General features: G+C 46.0%; 1 protein-coding gene across 3 annotated transcripts in view; it reads left to right on the forward strand.

Annotated features, from left to right (window-relative positions):
• poli (polymerase (DNA directed) iota) overlaps positions 1-22,638 on the forward strand; it is a 70,184-nt gene that overhangs the window by 43,439 nt on the left and 4,107 nt on the right. For 2 of the 3 annotated variants that reach the window (XM_078219573.1, XM_078219584.1), the window contains 2 exons: positions 4,563-4,696; positions 10,342-12,605. In XM_078219573.1, coding sequence (XP_078075699.1) covers positions 4,563-4,696; positions 10,342-11,336 — 1,129 coding nt within the window. In that variant the 3' untranslated portion in view covers positions 11,337-12,605. Of the gene's footprint in view, positions 1-4,562; positions 4,697-10,341; positions 12,606-22,638 lie in introns of those variants that run through there. The other variant, XM_078219595.1, reaches the window with a different exon arrangement.

The following is a 22,638-nucleotide window of genomic DNA, read 5'->3' on the forward strand; positions in this document are numbered from 1 at the left end:
TTCCTGATCCAATTTCCTAGATCACCCCCAATCCCATACATCTGCATTTTCTGCAGAAGCCTACCATGGTGAACCTTATCAAACGCCTTACTAAAATCCATATATACCACGTCCACTGCCTTGCCCCCATCCACCTCCTTGGTCACTTTCTCAAAAAACTCAATAAGGTTAGTAAGGCACGACCTACCTGCCACAAAACCATGCTGACTATCACCTATCAATTCATTACTCTCCAAATAACTATAAATCCTATCCCTTATAATTTTTTCCAACATCTTGCCGACAACAGAAGTGAGACTCACCGGTCTATAATTCCCGGGGAAGTCTCTGTTCCCCTTCTTAAACAATGGGACAACATTCGCTAACCTCCAATCTTCTGGTACTATACCAGAGGCCAACGACGACCTGAAGATCAGAGCCAGAGGCTCTGCAAGCACTTCAGCAGTCACGGGCATTCAGCCTTGGATCTTCAGGTAAGCGTTCTCCAAGGCGGCCTTCACGACACGCGACAGCGCAGAGTCGCTGAGCAGAAACTGATAGCCAAGTTCCGCACACATGAGGACGGCCTAAACCGGGATGTTGGATTTATGTCACATTATCAGTAACCCCCACAGCTTGCCTCCTGATTTTGCAGAATCTTACTAACCGTTCTGTCTGGAGACAATACACATCTCTTTAACCTGTGTTTAATGTTCCCTCCACCCACTTTATCTTTAAGACCTGGCTGGCTGTAGAGATTTGCATTCTAATTAGTATTCTGTAACTTGATGTTGTGTCTCTGTGCACTGTTGGAGAACAGATTTTCACTCCATCTGACGAAGGGGCAGCGCTCCGAAAGCTTATGGTATTTGCTACCAAATAAACCTGTTGGACCTTAACCTGGTGTTGTGAGACTTCTTACTTGGCCATAGGAGACAGAGGGTAGTGGTCGAAGGGTCTTTTTCCGGCTGGAGGTCTGTGACCAGTGGTGTTCCGCAGGGCTCTGTACTGGGACCTCTGCTATTTGTGATATATATAAATGATTTGGAAGAAGGTGTAACTGGTGTAATCAGCAAGTTTGCGGATGACACGAAGATGGCTGGACTTGCGGATAGCGAAGAGCATTGTCGGGCAATACAGCAGGATATAAATAGGCTGGAAAATTGGGCGGAGAGGTGGCAGATGGAGTTTAATCCGGATAAATGCGAGGTGATGCATTTTGGAAGAAATAATGTAGGGAGGAGTTATACAATAAATGGCAGAGTCATCAGGAGTATAGAAACACAGAGGGACCTCGGTGTGCAAGTCCACAAATCCTTGAAGGTGGCAACACAGGTGGAGAAGGTGGTGAAGAAGACATATGGTATGCTTGCCTTTATAGGACGGGGTATAGAGTATAAAAGCTGGAGTCTGATGATGCAGCTGTATAGAACGCTGGTTAGGCCACATTTGGAGTACTGCGTCCAGTTCTGGTCGCCGCACTACCAGAAGGACGTGGAGGCGTTAGAGAGAGTGCAGAGAAGGTTTACCAGGATGTTGCCTGGTATGGAGGGTCTTAGCTATGAGGAGAGATTGGGTAAACTGGGGTTGTTCTCCCTGGAAAGACGGAGAATGAGGGGAGATCTAATAGAGGTGTACAAGATTATGAAGGGGATAGATAGGGTGAACAGTGGGAAGCTTTTTCCCAGGTCGGAGGTGACGATCACGAGGGGTCACGGGCTCAAGGTGAGAGGGGCGAAGTATAACTCAGATATCAGAGGGATGTTTTTTACACAGAGGGTGGTGGGGGCCTGGAATGCGCTGCCAAGTAGGGTGGTGGAGGCAGGCACGCTGACATCGTTTAAGACTTACCTGGATAGTCACATGAGCAGCCTGGGAATGGAGGGATACAAGCGATTGGTCTAGTTGGACCAAGGAGCGGCACAGGCTTGGAGGGCCGAAGGGCCTGTTTCCTGTACTGTACTGTTCTTTGTTCTTCTTTGTCCACCCCCACTCGGACATTCAATAAATCTGGGCATCAGCTTGCAACCCAACCCAGCTAGAGCCTGGCCTAGTTTCCGCTGCTCCGGCAAAAACACTAGGCAAAATCTCTCAGAGCAGCGACGCATTCTGGGCTCTGCTGTTTTTATCCCCCATTTTAATAAAGAAAGTAAGGTTAAATTAATTGGCAAGAGTAGAATTGAAAAGCATCATAGTGATGTGGTAGGGTTCCTCTGAAGTGAAGGCTGTGGCAGAATAGCTTGACTCTCCTTCTCAACACAGTTCGGAGTTCAGGAGAGCTAACCCAAACTATCTGTCCATGAAAACCTACCATAACCAGAAAAGCTTGCATTTTGATAGCACCTTTTAACACAGCTTAACATAGATTCACAGAGGTTTACAGGACAGAAGGAAGCTATTCAGACCAAGCTGTCCATGCCAGTCAACAAAGACCTGACTGCACAAATCCCATTTTCCAATGCTTGGCCCATAGCCTTGGAGGTTAAGGCAATGCAAGTAAATATCTAAATATTTCTTGAATGTTACGACAATTTCTGATTCATCCGCTCTTTCAGGCAGAGTCCCAGACTCCCACCACTCTGAGTGAAAAGGTTTCTCCTCAGTTCCCCTCCAAGCCACTACTTCTTACCATAAATCTATGCCTCCTGGGTATTGACCGCTCTACGAATAGAGAAAGTTCCTTTCTATTCACCCTATCTATGCCCCTCATAATCTTAATAGCTCCATCAGGTCCCCTCTCAACCTTCGTTTCTCCAAGGAAAACAGCTCCAGCCTATCCAATCTTTCCTCTTAGCTCAAACCCTCCAGCCCGGGCAGTATCCTGGTAAATCTCCTCTGCACCCTCTCCTCCAATGCAATCATATCCTTCTTAGAATGTGATGACTAGAACTGCACGCAACACTCCAGCTGTGGCCTAACCAGCATTTTATATAGTTTCAGCATGACCTCCCTACTCCTATATTTTATGCCTCGGTTAATAAAGGCAAGTATCCCTTATGGCTTCCTAACCACCTTATTTATCTGCCTGCCCTGCCATCTTCATGGATCTGTGGATATTCACTCCTGGGTCCCTCTGATCTTCAGCACTTTGCCTTGTTAGCCCTTCCCAAGTGCATTACCTCACAATTTTCCAGGTTGAATTCCACTTACCACTGCTCTGCCCACCTGCAGTCAATGGTTATTATCCTCACTATATACCACCCTACTAATTTTTGTGTCATCCTTGAACTTCTTTATCATGCCCCCTACATTTAAGTCCAGATCATTAATCTACACCGACAATAGCAAGGGCCCCTGCACTGAACCTTGCGGAACACCTTTGGAAATGCATTTCCAGTCACAGAAACATCTCTCTACCATCACTCTCTGCTTCTGCCTCTCAGCCAATTTTGGATCCAATGTGCCATTTTGCCCCGAATCCCATGGGCCCTTACTTTCTTGACCAGTCTGCCATGAGGGACCTTATCAAAATCCTTGCTAAAGTCCATATAGACCACATCAAATGTGCTACCCTTATCAACACTCCTGGTTACGTCCTCAAAAAAGTTTATTAAATTTGTCAAACATGGCCTTCCCTTAACAAATCCATGCTGACTTTTGCACATTAGCCAGTGTTTATCCAAGGGAAGATAAGTTCTGTCCAAGATATCAGTCTCTTCAATTGAGTTATACCCTGACATAAGAGCGACTCTCACACTGACTGCTTAAAATCGGCAGCAAAATGGTTAGTACTGCTGCGTCACAGCACCAGGGATCCGGGTTCGATTCCCGGCTTGGGTCACTGTCTGTGCGGAGTCTGCACGTTCTCCCCGTGTCTGCGTGGGTTTCCTCCGGGTGCTCCGGTTTCCTCCCACAGTCCGAAAGACGTGCTGGTTAGGTGCATTGGCCATGCTAAATTCTCCCTCAGTCTACGCGAACAGGCGCCGGAGTGTGGCAACTAGGGGATTTTCACAGTAACTTCATTGCAGTGTTAATGTAAACCTAATTGTGACACTAATAAATAAACAAGCAAACATTAAAATGCGAAGTGTGGTATTTCCAATCATTAACATCCCTCACCTTGCTGAATACAAAACTGACAAAAGAATTCAGAAATGTTTGTAAAACAAAAACGCTACATCCCATTGGTGGTTGTGCAGCGTAGACTTTGCAAAGCTTTTCCGAGTTATTTTAGCAATGGAGAAACTGGGACTTCTTAAGTACAAGTAAAATTAAAGTTTATTTATTAGTCGCAAGTAGGCTTACATTAACACTGCAATGAAGTTACTGTGAAAATTCCCTAGTCGCCACACTATGGCGCCTGTTCGGTTACACTGAGGGAGAATTTAGCATGGCCAATCCACCTAACCAGCACATCTTTCAGACTGTGGGAGGAAACTGGAGCACCCGGAGGAAACCCACACAAACACGGGAGAACATGCAGACTCTGCACAGTGACCCAAGCCAGGAATCAAACCCGGGTCCCTGGCGTTGTGAGGCAGCTGTACAATAATGTGATCTTCAATATTTTATAAAACTGTACAGATCTGGGCTTCAGTGAACAAAGTATATTTGCCTAGAGGACATTGTGGATGTTGTTGCAGGTTGCAGAAAGATGGGCGTGTACCACGGACCATACGGCTAACAATTAGACGATCTTCAGCTTCCAACAAATGGTTCAATCGGGAGAGTCGACAATGCCCTGTTCCAAATCAACTAATGCAGAAAATTTATACAGGTGATGTTCACGTCATTGAACCCTTTGGTATAATTCACATGATTTGCAATATTGAAAACTATCTTATGAAATTTACCTCTTGGAGTATTGCGAATTACTGAGGCGCACTCATACTTACCTTAAGGGCAAAGGACAGCTTTCACTCGTATTGCTTTTAAATGAAACCCAGACAGTGAAAGGTGTGTCGTTGGCTCCACCAACACTCCACGCTCTACTCCATTCTTCATTTCCCCAACTGTATTCAATTACACCATGAATGCCCCTAATGTCCATAACTCCACTGCAGTTTGTTTGCCCTTTGAGTAAAGAACACGTTCCCAAAGTAGTAGATTTCTTGATGCTATTCCCAGATAAGGTCAGGAAAAGTGAATTTACTTTGGATGTTGGTCTGGAGGTAGTCATGATGTGGAGATGCCGGCGTTGGACTGGGGTAAACACAGTAAGAAGTTTAACAACACCAGGTTAAAGTCCAACAGGTTTATTTGGTAGCAAAAGCCACACAAGCTTTCGGAGCTGCAAGCCCCTTCTTCAGGTGAGTGGGAATTCTGTTCACAAACAGAGCATATAAAGACACAACCTCAATTTACATGAATAATGGTTGGAATGCGAATACTTACAACTAATCAAGTCTTTAAGAAACAAAACAATGTGAGTGGAGAGAGCATCAGGCCAAGTAAGGTTAATGAGTGGAGGTATAACAAACCCAGGTGGTGGGGGGAGGAGAAGGGTGGTGAGGAAGATGAGAAAGGAAAAGGGGAGACTATGGAGGATATTAAGTGAAGAGGTACAAGGGGGTTAGCAAAGGCAGGGGAGATGGTGAAGCAAGAGGCTGTCAGTGAAGTGTCCTGTTGACTTCCCCAACCATAAGTTTGTAACCTTCCCAGCCTTATTTTTGTCTCTCCGTGGGAGGAGGGTGGGTGAGGGGTTATCTACCTTTCCAGGCAGTTCTTCCTTTTCTTTCCAGTTAATAATCCAATTCCTTCTTGAATGCCGCAGTCAAACCTACCTCCACCACGCTCTCAGGCAGTGCGTTCCAGACCTAAACCATTCGCTGTGTGAAAAGTTTCTCCTCATGTCTCCAATGCTTCTTTTGCCAATTACCTTAAGTCTGTGCCAAACCTGAGTTAAATTCTTCGTCCCCCCCAATCTCTCAGTCTTGTTGGAAGTGAAAGAGTTTCCATCTCTTCTCTCAGCTATACAGTTTTGTTCTCAGTGGGGGTGGGGCAGGGAGGAGATGGATAAAAGAAAAACTTTTCTTCCCCACCTGCTGATTTTCCTGGGGGATAGAAGTAATGATTTTGCCTCACGAATCCAGTCACTCTCAAGGACAGATGGAGGGTTGGATTCCAGTTGAGGGCAGGCAGCAGCTTGAACTCCGGGATCTTAGCATCTCACCCAATGAAGTCAAAGGTTCTGTATCACTGGGAGGGAATCCCAGTGCACACAGGCTGCAGTCAAAATTAAGTCAAAATATCATGACAACACTGATGTGGATGAGCTGCAACATAGAACATAGAACAGTACAGCACAGAACAGGCCCTTCGGCCCACGATGTTGTGCCGAGCTTTATCTGAAACCAAGATCAAGCTATCCCACTCCCTATCATCCTGGTGTGCTCCATGTGCCTATCCAATAACCGCTTAAATGTTCCTAAACTGTCTGACTCCACTATCACAGCAGGCGGCCCATTCCACACCCCAACCACTCTCTGAGTAAAGAACCTACCTCGGACATCCCTCCTATATCTCCCACCATGAACCCTAAACGTAGAGACATAAAAACTAGAAGCAGGAGTAGGCCATTTGGCCCTTTGAGCCTGCTCCGCCATTCAATATGATCATGGCTGATCATCAAATTCAATATTCTGATCCCGTCTTCCCTCCCATATCCTTGATCCCTTTAGCCCTAAGAGCTATATCTAATTTCTTCTTGAAATCACACAATATTTTGTCCTCGACACTTTCTGTGGTAGTAGAACATAGAACATAGAACATAGAACATTACAGCGCAGAACAGGCCCTTCGGCCCACGATGTTGCACCGACCAGTTAAAAAAAAACTGTGACCCTCCAACCTAAACCAATTTCTTTTCGTCCATGAACCTATCTACGGATCTCTTAAACGCCCCCAAACTAGGCGCATTTACTACTGATGCTGGCAGGGCATTCCAATCCCTCACCACCCTCTGGGTAAAGAACCTACCCCTGACATCGGTTCTATAACTACCCCCCCTCAATTTAAAGCCATGCCCCCTCGTGCTGGATTTCTCCATCAGAGGAAAAAGGCTATCACTATCCACCCTATCTAAACCTCTAATCATCTTATATGTTTCAATAAGATCCCCTCTTAGCCGCCGCCTTTCCAGCGAAAACAATCCCAAATCCCTCAGCCTCTCCTCATAGGATCTCCCCTCCATACCAGGCAACATCCTGGTAAACCTCCTCTGCACCCTCTCCAAAGCCTCCACATCCTTCCTGTAATGTGGGGACCAGAACTGCACACAGTACTCCAAGTGCGGCCGCACCAGTGAATCCCACACATTCACCACTCTCCAGGTGAAGAAATTTCTCCTCGCCTCAGTCCTAAAAGATGTACCCCTTATCCTCAAACTATGACCCCTGGTGCTGTACTCCCCCAAGGGACAGTCAAGAATGTAGAAGAATGACAAGTGAGGCAATGTAAACTTAGAGATGGGGCCAGAATCTACAGGAGAGAAGGATGGGAGAGTCAGGCTTTTGGGCACAAGTCACTTTGATGGTCCTTTGAATGCCAGTCAACTCGGAGACTGGATGAATGAAGAGGGATCCAGCAGCCCTCAACAAAATAATTGTAAGAAAACACTACAGATAGTGAATATTCATAAAAGATTTTTTAATTACAATTGTACTCCAAGCGTCACCCCCTTCTCTAATCTATACTACTACAGGCCGGTAGTATAGATAAGAGGAGGGGGTGAACTAGTTGGGTGTTTGCATCTATCAACAATCGTTTCATGGTCGCCATTAGACACTTAATTCCAGGTTTTTATTGAATTCATATTCCACCCTCTGCCATGGTGGGATTCAAACCAGTGTCCCAGAGCATTACCCTGGGTCTCTGGATTACTAGCCAGTGACAATACCATTACGCCACTGCCTCCCCAACTTCAGTTTAGGTTCAGCCAAATGTTTTGATGTTAACTCTCCACATACTATGTAGCAGGTGTTCTGACAACCATTGGTTATATAACATTGGAAACACCTCTCTACTGGCATCAGTGATGATGCAAGTAAATGTTGACACATGTTTCCCCATTGAGGGTATAGCATTTCCTCCACATTTGCTCTCTGAGATGGGTGGAATCTGGATAATGGCTAAAAGGATCACGCTCACTTGGGAGGAGTTAGTTATGCACATAATTACTCTGTGATCTTTCAAACTCACCACCTGAACCTCCATCAACAAGACTGGCCACAGTATAAGCTGTTCTCCAATTTCATTTGTTCAGATGAGTGTCAGATTTTTAGGCATAGCAGAAAAGGAAGTTATTCTTCTGGTGTGTATTACAATTTTTAAAGCATTTTTTAAAAATTGTTATCGATGTTGTTCCTGCATGGGCCCTCCTGATTGTTGATGTGGATTTATGCCAATTTTAAATTGGATCGTATTCAAATGAGAATAACTGAGCCTAACTTTATTGGAAGTTTGGGTGCAATTTTAGGTGCATTTTTGGCTCTAAATTTGGTTTGATTTGATTTTGATTTGATTTATTATTGTCACATGTATTAACATACAGTGAAAAGTATTGTTTCTTGCGCGCTATACAGACAAAACATACTGTTCATTGAGAAGAAAATGAGAGAGTGCAGAATGTAGTGTTACAGTCATGGCTAGGGTGTAGAGAAAGATCAACTTAATGCACGGTAAGTCCATTCAAAAGTCTGATAGCAGCAGGGAAGAAGCTGTTCTTGAGTCGGTTGGTACATGACCTCAGACTTTTGTATCTTATTCCCGAAGGAAAAAGGTGAAAGAGAGAATGTCCGGGGTGCGTGGGATCCTTAATTATGCTGGCTGCTTTCCCGAGGCAGCGGGAAGTGTAGACAGAGTCAATGGATGGGAGGATGGTTTGCGTGATCGATTGGGCTACATTCACGAACTTTTGTAGTTCTTTGCGGTCTTGGGCAGAGCAGGAGCCATACCACGCTGTGATACAACCAAAAAGAATGCTTTCTATGGTGCATCTGTAAAAGTTGGTGAGAGTCGTAGCTGACATACCAAATTTCCTTAGTCTTCTGAGAAAGTAGAGGCGTTGGTGGGCTTTCTTAACTATAGTGTCGGCATGGTGGGACCACGACAGGTTGTTGGTGATCTGGACACTAAAAACCTGAAGCTCTCGACCCTTTCTACTTCGTCCCCATTGATGTAGATAGGGGCATATTCTCCTTTACGCTTCCTGAAGTCGATGACAATCTCCTTCGTTTTGTTGACATTGAAGGAGAGATTATTGTTGCTGCACCAGTTCACCAGATTCTCTATCTAAGAAACTTGAGGCTGAGAAACTTTTGTCTGGTAACTTTCTGTTCTCTTGTAATGAATCTTTGTCTCACATTTCCTTCCACTTATTAAACAACTTTACATTTGTCAACATGAAATTTAATTTGCCATTTGCTTGTTAGACTTCGTATCAAATCTAAAAGTTTTCCCACATTATTAATGGTATCCTGTGTTCCTTTTTCATAATACTTATAATTGGCTTCACATACATTGATTTTTTTAAAGTAAAATTTCATCGCAAGTGAGCATTTATTTAAAACTCTGCCTCTTAATTGTTCTCCTCTTCTGAAAGTACTGACTCCTCTGCACCACAGTTCTCAGGTTGCTGCAATGCATACAACTATTCACATATAAACCCAAACAGTAATGTCAGCAGGCATTGTGTGAATGAGCTGCAGAATGGAGGTGATGTTCTGAGGAAACTCCTTCCTGTCCTCATTTAGCACCTCCTCACCGCATTCCAACAGGCATCAATGGGTAGTGAGTGACTAGTAGCATGAACTCTAGTTGAGGTGAGGGTATGACTCTGCTGTTGTTGAATAGTCTTCCAGCATTCACTATCGCAGCTAACATAATGCGAATAATGGCCACAAAATGTAAGTGGAACCATATCCAAGGATAGAGTTGGCACCTTGGAGAAAACCTGTGACAGAAATAAAGAAAATCACAGAATTGTTGCAGCGCAGAAGGAGGCCATTTGGTCCATCGGGTCTGTACTGTCTCCCCAAGTGAACAGTTGACCGAGTACCATTCCCCCGCCTTCTCCCTGTAACCCTGCATGTTGTTCCTTTTCAGATGACAGTCTACGTGATAAAAACATCCTAAATAAGACTGGATATGGGCAAAGATAAATCGATTTATAATAATTCCTGTGGTACTGTGATCAATGACCTTTCATTTGTTAAAAGCAGTTGATCAGGGTTTGAACAATGAGGAGGTGAATTAAATGGATGTTCTAGAGTTTTAGTTTTTCATTTTGAAGACCAGGAGGTATTTATCCAGAAATTTCTCATGGACATGGTCTGGTGGGTGGGACAGATATTCTTTGCTTTTCCCATACTTTATTATGTGCATTCTTCCTAAATGTTTCTACCTCATTTTTTTATTCACCAGGTCCCTGTGACACTGTGACTCCACTGGTTGATATCCTGATGAAGCTGTTTCAAAAGATGGTGGACACAAGATTTCAGTTCTATGTAAGCCTTCTGAACGTGTGTTTTGCCAATCTTATTCAACCCACATTGTCTTCCCCCATCAGGGGATCAATTGGATTCTACTTAACCCAGAAATCCCCAGGAAAACTGGACGTGAGCCCCAACGGGAAAGTACGCAGGCAACTTCTCAGAGAGTCCAGAGGGTCCACCGACGATGCTGATTTAGGAGGAGATACAGCAGACCCCTCGCAGGGCAAGGGGAATGACGGAGAATCTGTATCAGGAACGTCAGACCAGGTTGCTCATGTTAAATCAAGCCTGACATTCCCAAACTCTAACCTACCGCCTGGGATTGACCTTGATGTATTTAAAGAACTCCCAGCGAACATCCAGAAGGAAATTATTGCAGGTGCCAGCACTTCTCAGGGTCAGCTGAAATGTAACATTAACAAAACGCAGTCAGCTGACAGAGCACTCTGCAAAGGCACCTTTGTGTTCAGGTCACTAACGGAAGATCAGAGGAAACTACTGCTACCTTCCGACACTGATTGTAATCCGACCATTTCCAGCTCTGATACCCAACACGTAGATTTTCACAGCGGTACACCAGATAATTCTGAGGCCCAGCCACAGCCGCTTGCTTCTAATGACAAAGCAGCCTCCACGCAAGACCACCAAGCTCCGTGTGAAACCTTGCAGCTGGGCAGTATAGATCCTGAGAGGCCCACGGTTCAGAACTCAGCGTCCATCCCCTCCAGTGTGGATCCAAAGGTCTTTTCAGAACTGCCTCCGGAACTCCAGGATGAACTGCTGATGGACTGGAAGCAGCAGAGGGCAAGGCCCAAGATAAATGTTACCAAGCAAGCCAGCAAAGTAAGATCCAACACGGGAACAAGACACCCAAAAAAGTCTACCAAGTCCAACAGTATTCTGAAGTATTTTAGCAAGAGTTAAAACTCAAATGGTATTGAAAAGTTGATGTGTGACGCCACAAACAGGATTGACTTTGAATCAAAATGTAAGATGCAGAAATGACAGCATTGGTGCTGGAAATTCAGATAAAACATCTGATGCAATGAAAAGGAATTTTCACTTAGTGTAGCAGGGAGTATTCTTCTTTAGTTTGAAGTTAAGGGATTTTTCCCCTTTGTGATACCTGATCCTGGAATACTTAATACAATGTGCCAAAAGTGGTCCAAGCCATGATAGGCATTTTCTTTTCCAATCTTTTTGTGTGTGATTATTTTCTCCTCTTTCCCACCTTAATCTCACCTTGTCACTCACTGCACTCCAGCAGAGAGAACAGGGCCCCAAGTATTAACACCGCTCCTCTTAAAATACCAGGATTCTTCCAGCCTGGTAGTAGGTGTCTACTCAAAACAGAAATACGAAATACTGAAGGAAGGGGTTTGTTGTATCATCAAGTTGATTGCATTGCCCTTTTGCTACTTGCACTTTAGAAATTTGGCCATTTAAAGAATGGCCTCTTAGTGTAAACCATTCTCCAGAGAATTGTTTTTTTTCACGGATCAAAATAGTATCAATTGTATTTGATTAAAATGCGGCACGGTGGCACAGTGGTTAGCACTGCTGCCTCACAGCACCAGGGACCCAGGTTCAATTCCAGCCTCAGGTCACTGTCTGTGTGGAGATTGCACATTCTCTCGTGTCTGTGTGGGTTTCCTCTGCGTGCTCCGGTTTCCTCGCACAGTCCAAAGATGTGCGGGTTAGTTGGATTGGCCATGCTAAATTACTCCTAGTGTCAGGGGGATTAGCAGGGTAAATATGTGGGGTTACGGGAATAGGGTCTGGGTGGGATGTGGTTGGTGCAGACTCGATGGGCCGAATGGCTTCCTTCTGCACTGTAGGGATTCTATGATTCTAAGTTCACTACTTTCATCTTGAAAGGAAAGTTGCTTCAATATGCACTCTGGCAGTATTCACAAATAAAGGTGGATCAGAGTGCCTGAAAGCAATGTTCTTGAAAGCAGTGTTCCTCGGCATGTGTTGCTTAATGTGAACTTTGGTGATGTCTTTCACCAAAAAATACATTTGTTCTGTAGCAGGGCATGTGGTTTGTTGTGTTGCTTCGCATTGCATCGCAGTTCCTGTATCCGTGACTCTGCAAAAGTATGTGTTACAGTGTTGTGATAATTAAATTTGCTGCATTTTTTTAAAAAATGACTGACTAAATTGTTGTCTTAATAAAAATTGTCAACATGGAAGAAGGTGAAGGATTTCAGCATTTTATAGAACTACAGTAATTAAAACTAATTCTCTCTGAATCAAACAGTTATGCTTGGAAAGGGAGCTCACCACAAGGGTGGCACTGTAGTTGCTGCCTCACAGCTCAAGGGACCTGGGTTCAGTTCCTGGCTTGGGTCACTGTCTGTGCAGAGTCTGCACGTTCTCCCCGTGTCTGCGTGGGTTTCCTCCAGGTGCTCCAGTTCCTCCCACACTCCAAAGATGTGCAGGTTATGTTGATTGGGCATGCTAAATTGACCCTTAGTGTCCTGAGATGCGTAGGTTAGAGGGATTAGTGGGGTAAATATGTAGGGTTACGGGGATAGGGATGAGATGGGATTGTTGCCGGTGCAGACTCGATGGATGGCCTCCTTCACTTCAGCGTTTCTATGATTCAAACAAGCAACGATGTGAACTTACCTTCACATCAGTCACCAGCAGTTAATCTTCTTGTTTCTCGTTGACCTGCCAGGAGTCTGCTCTTGTGAAATGGTGTTTGCAGGTGAGAGAGCAGGACTAGGATGGCAGGAAGATTGTGACGCCAAGAGAGGCTAGAGCGTGAAGGAAGATTGAGGTTAGAAGCAGAGGGGATGGGGGTGGGAAATAAAGGAGGGTAGGGGGATGTGGGGAGGTGGAAGATGTTAGAGCAAGGTCAGAGCAGTAGGGTGGTGGGGTAAGTGGGGAAAAGGAAGTTAGAACGGGGATACCAGGCTGGGGAAAAGAGGACTTCAGTTAGGGGGAAAAAGACCATAGAGTCCCAACAATGCAGAAGGAGGCCATTCGACCCATCGAGCCTGCACCAACAACAATCCCTCCCAGCCCTACTCCCACAACCTAATTTATTTACCCTGATTTGATTTTGATTTGATTTATTATTGTCACGTATTGGTATACAGTGAAAAGTATTATTTCTTACGTGCTATACAGACAAAGCATACTGTTCATAGAGAAGGAAATGAGACAGTGCAGAATGTAGTGTTACAGTCATAGCTAGGGTGTAGAGAAAGATCAACTTAATGCAAGGTAAGTCCATTCAAAAGTCTGACAGCAGCAGGGAAGAAGCGTTCTTGAGTCGGTTGGTACGTGACTTCAGACTTTTGTATCTTTTTCGCGATGGAAGAAGGTGGAAAAGAGAATGTCCGGGGTGCGTGGGGTCCTTAATTATGCTGGCTGCTTTGCCAAGGCAGCGGGAAGTGTAGACAGAGTCAATGGATGGGAGGCTGGTTTGCATGATGGATTGGGCTACACTCATGCCCTTTTGTATCTTCTTGTGATCTTGGGCAGAGCAGGACCATACCAAGCTGTGATACAACCAGAGAGAATGCTTTTTATAGTGCATCTGTAAAAGTTGGTGAGAGTCATAGCTGACGAGCCAAATTTCCTTCGTCTTCTGAGAAAGTAGAGGCATTGGTGGGCTTTCTTAACTATAGTGTCGGCATGGGGGGACCAGGGCAGCTTGTTGATGATCTGGACACCTAAAAACTTGAAGCTTTCGACCATTTCTACTTCATCCCCGTTGATGTAGACAGGGGCATGTTCTTCACTACGCTTCCTGAAGTCGATGACAATCTGCTTTGTTTTGTGCGAGAGATTATTGAGGGAGAGATTATTGTTGCCGCACCAGTTCACTCGATTTTCTATCCCATTCCTGTACTCTGTCTCATCATTGTTTGAGATCCGACCCACTACGGTGGTGTCATCAGCAAACTTGAAAATCGAATTGGAGGGGAATTTGGCCACACAGTCATAGGTGTATAAGGAGTATAGTAGGGGGCTGAGAACATAGCCTTGTGGGGCATCGGTGTTGAGGATGATCATGGAGGAGTTGTTGTTGCCTATCCTTACTGATTGTGGTCTGTGAGTTAGCAAGTTCAGGATCCAGTCACAGAGAGAGTTGCCGAGGCTCAGGCCACAAAGTTTGGAGATGAGTTTCAGAGGAACAATGGTGTTGAAGGCTGAGCTGCAGTCAATAAATAGGAATCTGACCTAAGTATCTTTGTTATCTAGGTTGAGTGCAGGGTTGAGTGCAGGGCCAGGGAAATGGCACCTGCTGTGGACCTGTTGCGGCAGTAGGCAAACTGTAGTGGATCCAGGCAGTCTGGGAGGCTGGAATTGATTTGAGCCATAATTCCCCTGACACTAAGGGGCAATGTAGCTTGTTTGGAGTGTGGGACGAAACCGGAGCACCCAGAGGAAACCCATGCAGACACGGGGAGAATGTGCAAACTCCATACAGACAGTCACCCGAAGCAGGAATGGAACCCAGGTCCCTGGCGCTGTGAGGCAGCAGTGCTAACCACTGTGCCATCATGCCACCAGGCAAGCCTGGAACCTGCTCCACCATCCAACACAATCGTGGGCAGCATATTACCGGTACTGGGAGACGGATGGTGGTAGTAGATGTCTCATCCTCTGGTGTGAAACGAATTGGCTCCATGCCAATCCACCCCATAGCCATAACTCACCGCGGGTGAACTGTGGGACTTCCACCTCTCAGTAGGGTAGGTGACCTGCCCTCAGGAGCCAGCCAGCCAATCGGATTCAGAAGCTCCAGTAATCCTGACCAATTCAGGAATTCAGGAGTGTATTCATGGGCACTGCCGGGGCTCCTGGAACCAGGTTAAACCGGGATATTGGACAGGGAGTGTTTAGGGAGATGGTGGGAGGGGCAGGGGATGCGGTGACGTGGGAGAGAATTGGAGTGATGGGCTTTAAAGAGCAGGCAGGTAAGAAAGGGGGGGTACTATCTGAGTGGGAAATGCACAAGGGTCATACCCCAAAGATGACAGGTGACAACAGGACCCCCCCCACCCCCACTGATCTCTCCCCCTCCCCCTGCCGTAGGCCTCACCCCACCAATAGACCCCACCCCCTCTGGCCCCATCCCCTTGGCACTGCCTGATGCCCGTTGGGCAGTGCCAAGGTGCCCCTTGGGCATCACCTGCTCCTTGGGCAGTGCCAGGGGCCAGGCTGGCACTGCCCAGGGGGCACTCCCTTTTACCCCCGACCTCCTGCAGGGGCTTCCATGGCTTCTGTTCTTTCTAGTGGGGGTTGGGCCGCCTGCTCCCTGTTAGTTGGGAGCTGTTGTAAAACCCCACTGGAGGACACCACTCCCGGCAGGGGTGGGGGGCGGGTTGTGTGTGGAGAGTGAGACTTCAGTTCCAGGCCCACTAATCACATTCAAATTCAAATTTTAATATGGAAATCAGCTCAGTGCAGATTTCTGGCATGGAGCTGATTACATGAAAAATCTTTGTCTGGGAGATGCGCGGAGGCTGTGGTGCCCAGTAGGGTGCCACTAAACAGCCTCTGCCGATGTGTCCCAGCCCATTGCACTGCTAGAGCAGTGAAGTGGGCTGGGAGACTTGTCCCTACCCTTTAAAAAGGTTTCTCTAAAAAATGGCCTCACCTTCCTGGCTGCCCATGCCAATCGAACTGCACTATGGCATGGGCGATACATTATCAGGGTAAATTGGCTTGTTAACAAGCTAAACTGATGTTTATTTATTTTAAAATGGCGAGCGGGCGCTAAAATCCCCCCGTAATATGGGGGTTGGCGGGATGGTGGTGGGATGGGCACCTGCCCTATTTTACAGGGCACCCTGCCTAAAACATGCCCAGCAGGGACACATAAAATCCAGCTCCTGTGACTAATCTGTAGTGGTATCAACTCTAGTTTCCTGTCTGCCCCCATTACCCTTGACTCCTCAAGTCTATCAGAAACCTGCCCCCCTCTGCCTTGTATAAATTTGATGACCCACTGCTTTCTGAGGAAGAGAATTCCACACACTCCTGACCTCTTGGAGCAAAGAATTCTCACCTCCATCTTAAACTCTTATCGTTAAACTGTGTCCCATGTCTCCCTCACAAGTGGAAACAACATCCTGGTATCCACTCTGTCAAATCCCCTCTGCTTCTGACATGTCTCAGCAAGATCACATTTCATTCTTCTAAACTCCAGTGGTATTGGCCAACCTGTTCAACCTTTCCTCAAAGTGGGTGGCTCGGAGGGGAACTTGGGGCTGTGGCATTCCCATGTGTCTGCTGCCCTTGTCCTTCTGGGTGACAGATATCTTTGGTTTGGAAGGTGCTGTGGAAGAAATTTTAATAAATTAATTTTTAATATATAGCGAACAGAAGTGGAATTATTTTTTAAATTAATTTTTAAGAATTAGTCCAACAGAACAATTTACAAAAAATGTCAGGGTAGCTCAGATCAAAGGAGCCATCGTAGGAAATTTGCTCCACAGCGCCACCTGGTGCTTAATTCCCACAGCTACAGCAGTCACAGAACACCTCAACAGTCTCATATTATCATAGAATCCCTGCAGTGCAGGAGGAGGCCTTTCGGCCCATCAAGCCTGCACTGACAGCAATCCCACCCAGGCCCTATCCCCGTAGCCCCAAACATTTTACCCTCTAATCCCCCGAAACTAAGGGGCAATTTAGCATGGATAATCAACCTAACCCGCACATAGAACCATAGAAAATTACAGCTCAGAAACAGGCCGTTTGGCCCTTCTTGTCTGTGCCGAACCATTTTTTTTGCCTAGTCCCACTGACCTGCACTTGGACCATATCCCTCCCACACCCCTCTCATCCATGAACCCGTCCAAGTTTTTCTTAAATGTTAAAAGTGACATCTTTGGAGTGCGGGAGGAAACTGGAGCATCCGGAGGAAACCCACGCAGAGACAGGGAGAATGCGCAAACTCCACACAGACAAGCTGGGAATTGAACCCAGGTCACTGGCGCTGTGAGGCAAGAGTGCTAACCGCTGTGCCACTGCGCCGCCCCATGTACAAATCCTACTTTAGGGGCATTATCGACAGGTATATGGGTTACATAAGGCTCTGACAATATGTACTGGGCAAAATCTTACTAAAAATTGTCAGAATGTTGGTTCCAGCACAAAAAACAGGGTGATTCCTGCTGGCCAGCGGTGGCGTGGTTTCAGGCCTCATTCGTAATCATTTTTATGCTCACAAGAATCACGCCCTCCTGTGGCTTGTTCCCTCTGACCTGCTGGTTTAAACCCACTGGCTTTGATGGATGAGCTGTCTGCTTCCCACCGACCCCCGCCCCCCCCCCACCCCACCATGCACCCACACCCCACATTCCGCTCCCCCCCCCCCCCCCCCCCCCCCCCCCACAACCATCACCTTCCCTCAAGAACACAAGAATTAGGAGCAGGCCATTCGGTCCCTCGAACCTGCATTGACATTCAATAAGATAATGGCTGATTTGATTGCGGCCTCAACTCCATCTCTTGTCTGCACCCCTCTCCAATCTCATATCTCTGGACCCCATGTCGATCAAATAATCTGCCTAACGCAGCCTTGAATATATTCGATGACCCAGTTTCCACTGCTGTCTGTGGAAGAGAATTCTGAAAGAAAATAATTCTCCCTATCTTGGTCTTAAACCTCCTCTGTACCAGCTGCTGCTAATGCAATTATATTCTCCTTCTTATCTCATTTAAACTTGAAACTTAACTCACCTGGAAGCTTATAGCTATGGGGAAAAGCTGCCCAATTATCCCCTGCTGACAGCTTCTCTGTAACGTCTTCCTGCCCAATTCCAGGCAAGAAGTTGAACACTGTGTATAACCGAGGGTAGTCAAGATGTGGAGATGCCGGCGTTGGACTGGGGTGAACACAGTCAGAGTTTTAACAACACCAGGTTAAAGTCCAACAGGTTTATTTGGTAGCAAAAGCCATTAGCTTTCGGAGCGCTCCGAAAGCTAATGGTATTTGCTACCAAATAAACCTGTTGGACTTTAACCTGGTGTTGTTAAAACTCTGACTGTATAACCGAGGGCCAGGGGTTAAAATGGTCCAGCCCTGAAATTTAGGCCAGTGAGTATGTTTGTACTTGGTCTGTCCCTTGTCTGATTGGAATCTCCTCTGGGTTAAAAGTCCCGAAGGAGGGCAAAAGAGAAGCGCACGTCACATTCTTACTTTGCTGCTGCACTTAGTTCCCCTTTAATTTCCCACTTAGAAGAAAATCAAAAGAAAATGCATCCAACCAAGCTCACAAAGCCTAAGTGTCAGAAGCTTTGAGTTGGAAACAGCAAAGAGGAAACTATTTCTGCCAAAGGCACGCAGTTACATAAGGAATTGTTGTCCCTTTGATCTGCTGAAAAAAATGGGAAGTTAAAAGCAGCTCATTACATGTGATGTGATGCTAAAGAAATAGTTTGACAGCGACAATATCACAGGAACGAACTTAAAAGAACACTGAGAACCTAGGGCTAGAAGGTGTAATGGGCGCTGCTGTGTTAAGTCACATTAACATTTAGAATAGAAAGTTGTGGAAGCGCAGAACAAGGTCATTATTAACATCTGATAGTATCACTTCTTGGAAGTAACCCCTTCATTCACAGATTATTATTTTTTTGTAGCTCTAGTGTAAATTTAATATGCGCCTCTGTGGTTTTGTTCACAATAGGCTTTCATTATCTGATAGATTAACTTCAATTGTGTTGAATCAGCTGCTGTATCTGCAGCACATGATGCATTAAAATCTATCAAGCCAGCAGCAAAATGCCTTTTATTTTCAACATAGAAGTATGAGTGCAATGTCATGGCAATTGAAGAAGCAATTACATAAAATTACATTGGATATGCAGCTTCGAAACAGGCCATTTGGCCCAAACAGTCTATGCCAGTGTTTATGCTCCATTTGAACCTCCTCCCATTCATCCTCACCTAACTTTATCAACATATACTGTTTCCTTCTTCTTCGTTTGCTTATTGCGCTTTCTCTTAAATGCATCCATACCATTTGCCTCAACTGTTCCCTGTGGGATTGAGTTCTGCATTTTCCCCACCACTCCCTTGGGCAAAAATGTTTCTTTTGAAGCTCTATCTGATATTTTGGTGACCATCTTACATTGATGGCCTCGGGATTTGATCGTCCCCCAGTTGGAAACCATGGCCTGGATATTTTCAGGGTTGGTTACGTTAGCCAGGGCGTGGAGGTTTGGATGGGAAACCCAGAAGTCCAGTTTTCCCTACATCCTGTTTTGACTCCACAGCTTTCGTCCCTGGCAGGTTCTCTGCACAAAATTCAGGCTAATCAACAGGCGGGGAGGACTCCAGTGCAGGTTCCAGATGCAAGCAGCCAATGATTTGTGAAAGGGGGTATGTAGTCAAATACAGGGTGCAAATCCTCCATCCCTAGTGTGGTGTCCAAACCTGAGGGGAGTGGGGGGAAGGTCCAATTCCCCATTCCAAGGCGACATCCAATTGATTTTTTTTCATGGGATGTGGGTGTCGCTGGCAATACCAGCATTTGTTGTCCATCCCTAGTTGCCCTTGCAGGGCGCAGATAAGACTCAACCACATTGCTGTGGGGTCTGGAGTCACATCTAGGTCAGACCAGATAAGGATGACAGATTTCCTTCCCTAAAGAGTATTAGTGAGCCACTTGGACTTTATAGTGATTGATGATAGTTTCATGGTCACCATCGCCTCTGGATTACTAGTCCAGTAAGAAGTCTCACAACACCAGGTTAAAGTCCAACAGGTTTATTTGGTAGCAAAAGCCACTAGCTTTCAGAGCGCTGCTCCTTCAACAGGTGAGTGGGATTTCAGTTCACAAACAGGGCATATAAAGACACAAACACAATTTACAAAATAATGGTTGGAATGCGAATCTTTACAGGTAATCAAGTCTTAAAGGTACAGACAATGTGAGGGGAGAAAGGGTTAAGCACAGGTTAAAGAGATGTGTAACCCCCATGACTTGTCTGGGCTTGCAAAATCTCACTAACTGTCCTGGCTGGAGACAATACACATCTCTTTAACCTGTGCTTAACCCTCTCGCCACTCACATTGTCTGTACCTTTAAGACTTGATTACCTGTAAAGACTCGCATTCCAACCATTATTTTGTAAATTGAGTTTGTGTCTTTATATGCCCTGTTTGTGAACAGAACTCCCATTCACCCGATGAAGGGGCAGCGCTCCGAAAGCTTGTGGCTTGTGCTACCAAATAAACCTGTTGGACTTTAACCTGGTGTTGTGAGACTTCTTACTGTGTTTACCCCAGTCCACCGGCATCTCCACATCATTACTAGTCCAGTGACATTACCACTACACCACCGTCTCCCCATAAATTCTTGGATTTCAAACTCAGACCCAGGGAGGGCTGATGAGAGTGATCCCTGACCTTGTTGGGATTTGGGGGGCTGTGGGGTGGGGTAAGTGGGGCTTACACTTGGAGTTCTTTAAGGTGGTTGGAGGAGGAAGGAGGTGGGTTGGAGAGCTTGTGTGGCTGAAGGGATCCTCTCATGACCTCCCAAGCACTTGTGAGGATGCTAACCTTCTCCTGAAACTTTACAAGGTTGGGAAAGCTCAGCAAGCTGCAGTTAGATCTGTAAATCAGGTGGTATCTGAGGCTGCCAGCTTCATTACAACTTTCTGGAAAGGTGTTGGCTGGTGCCCCTTATTATCACCCACCCTCACCCCACTGTGGTTTGGAGTTGGGTTTGAGATGTCTTCAAATTTAATTTCTGACGCGACACTTAATTCACCCATTGTTAGGTGGTAAATCTAACTAAATGACCTGAAGCAAAATAGATGACACATTGGGACATTATTCCATGTAAAATGAATTTCAACAGGAGATGACAGTGATTTACAAACTGTGAAATTAAAGTCGTGTCGATATATATATGTGTGTGTGCTGGCTGATAAATTCCACTCCAAAAAATACCTGGACATGGTTGTCTTTTTTAAATTTACACTTGAGATCTCAACATTACTGGTTCGGCCAGCTTTTATTATTCTTCCCTAATTGCCTTTGAGAAGGTGGTGGTGAGCCATGGTCTTGAAATTTTGCAGTCTATGCACTTTCATGGCATTCCTGTGCAGCAGAGTCAGTCAGACCTGGCCAGCATATCATGACACACAGTCATGTATGTTCATTGTCCCTCAGCTTATAAGAGGTGCCAACCATGCGAAACATAACTTTATATCATAGAATCGCTACAGTACAGAAAGAGGCCATTCAGCCCATCGAACCTGTAGCGATAACAATCCCACCCAGGCACTATCCCATTACCCGACTATTTACCCTGCTTATCTCCCTGGAGTCTAAGGGGAAATTTATCATGGCCAATCAACCTAACCTGCACATCTTTGGAGTGTGGGAGCAACCGGAGCACTCGGAGGAAACCCACGCAGACACGGGGAGAACGTGCAAACTCCGCACAGACAGTAAGCCAAGACCGGAATTGAATCAGGGTCCCTGGCGCTGTGAGGCAGTAGTGCTAGCCACTGTGCCATCGTGCCGCCCAACTTTGTGCTGGTCTTACTTGCAAAGATCAAATCCCATGGACAAATCATTTTAAAAGTGGTTTATTTAAGACAATCTCCTCAGGTTAGGTTTCGATTTGCCTGTGGAGTTAGCTTCCAGTTGAATTAATTTGGGGCACAACACTTATTTAGGCGGAGAGTTGATTTTGAAGCTGGAAATTCTGCACTGGCTGGTTCTTCCAGAGGCAGGTCTATCACTGGATGTGAATTGACTTGGTTTCACCAGCCCCCTGGGGACAGGTCGGGAAGGCATGGGCACCTGGAAAATGGTGCATGGGTGAAGTGCCCTTTGCCTTCTTGCCACCATGGCATTTTACAGGCAGCAGGGAGTGTGGACCCCAGCCGTCTGACCAGAAGCCAGTTGAGCCACTTAGGTGACCAACGAAGGATCTCCTCCCACTGCTGCTGGCATTTTATCAAAAATGGGTAGGGGTCTTGTGCTGCTAGGGGAGACTGCCAGACTGCAGCCTCCCTGCATACTTGGTGGAGGAGGGAGGGGATGGGGGACGCGGGGGCGGGGTGGGGGGAGTGTTGGGAGTGCACATTTAATCAAGCACACTATGATTTATTGAGGAGCCCCACAGCAATCTTCGCCCCTGTGGCAACATCCAACATCCCCAAACCCAACATTCTCACCAACCCAACCCTCCCCCCACCCCATCACCGAAGCATGTCTGACTGATCCCAGTGA

Source organism: Mustelus asterias, chromosome 1 (genome assembly GCF_964213995.1).
Source record: "Mustelus asterias chromosome 1, sMusAst1.hap1.1, whole genome shotgun sequence".
NCBI lineage: Eukaryota > Metazoa > Chordata > Chondrichthyes > Carcharhiniformes > Triakidae > Mustelus > Mustelus asterias.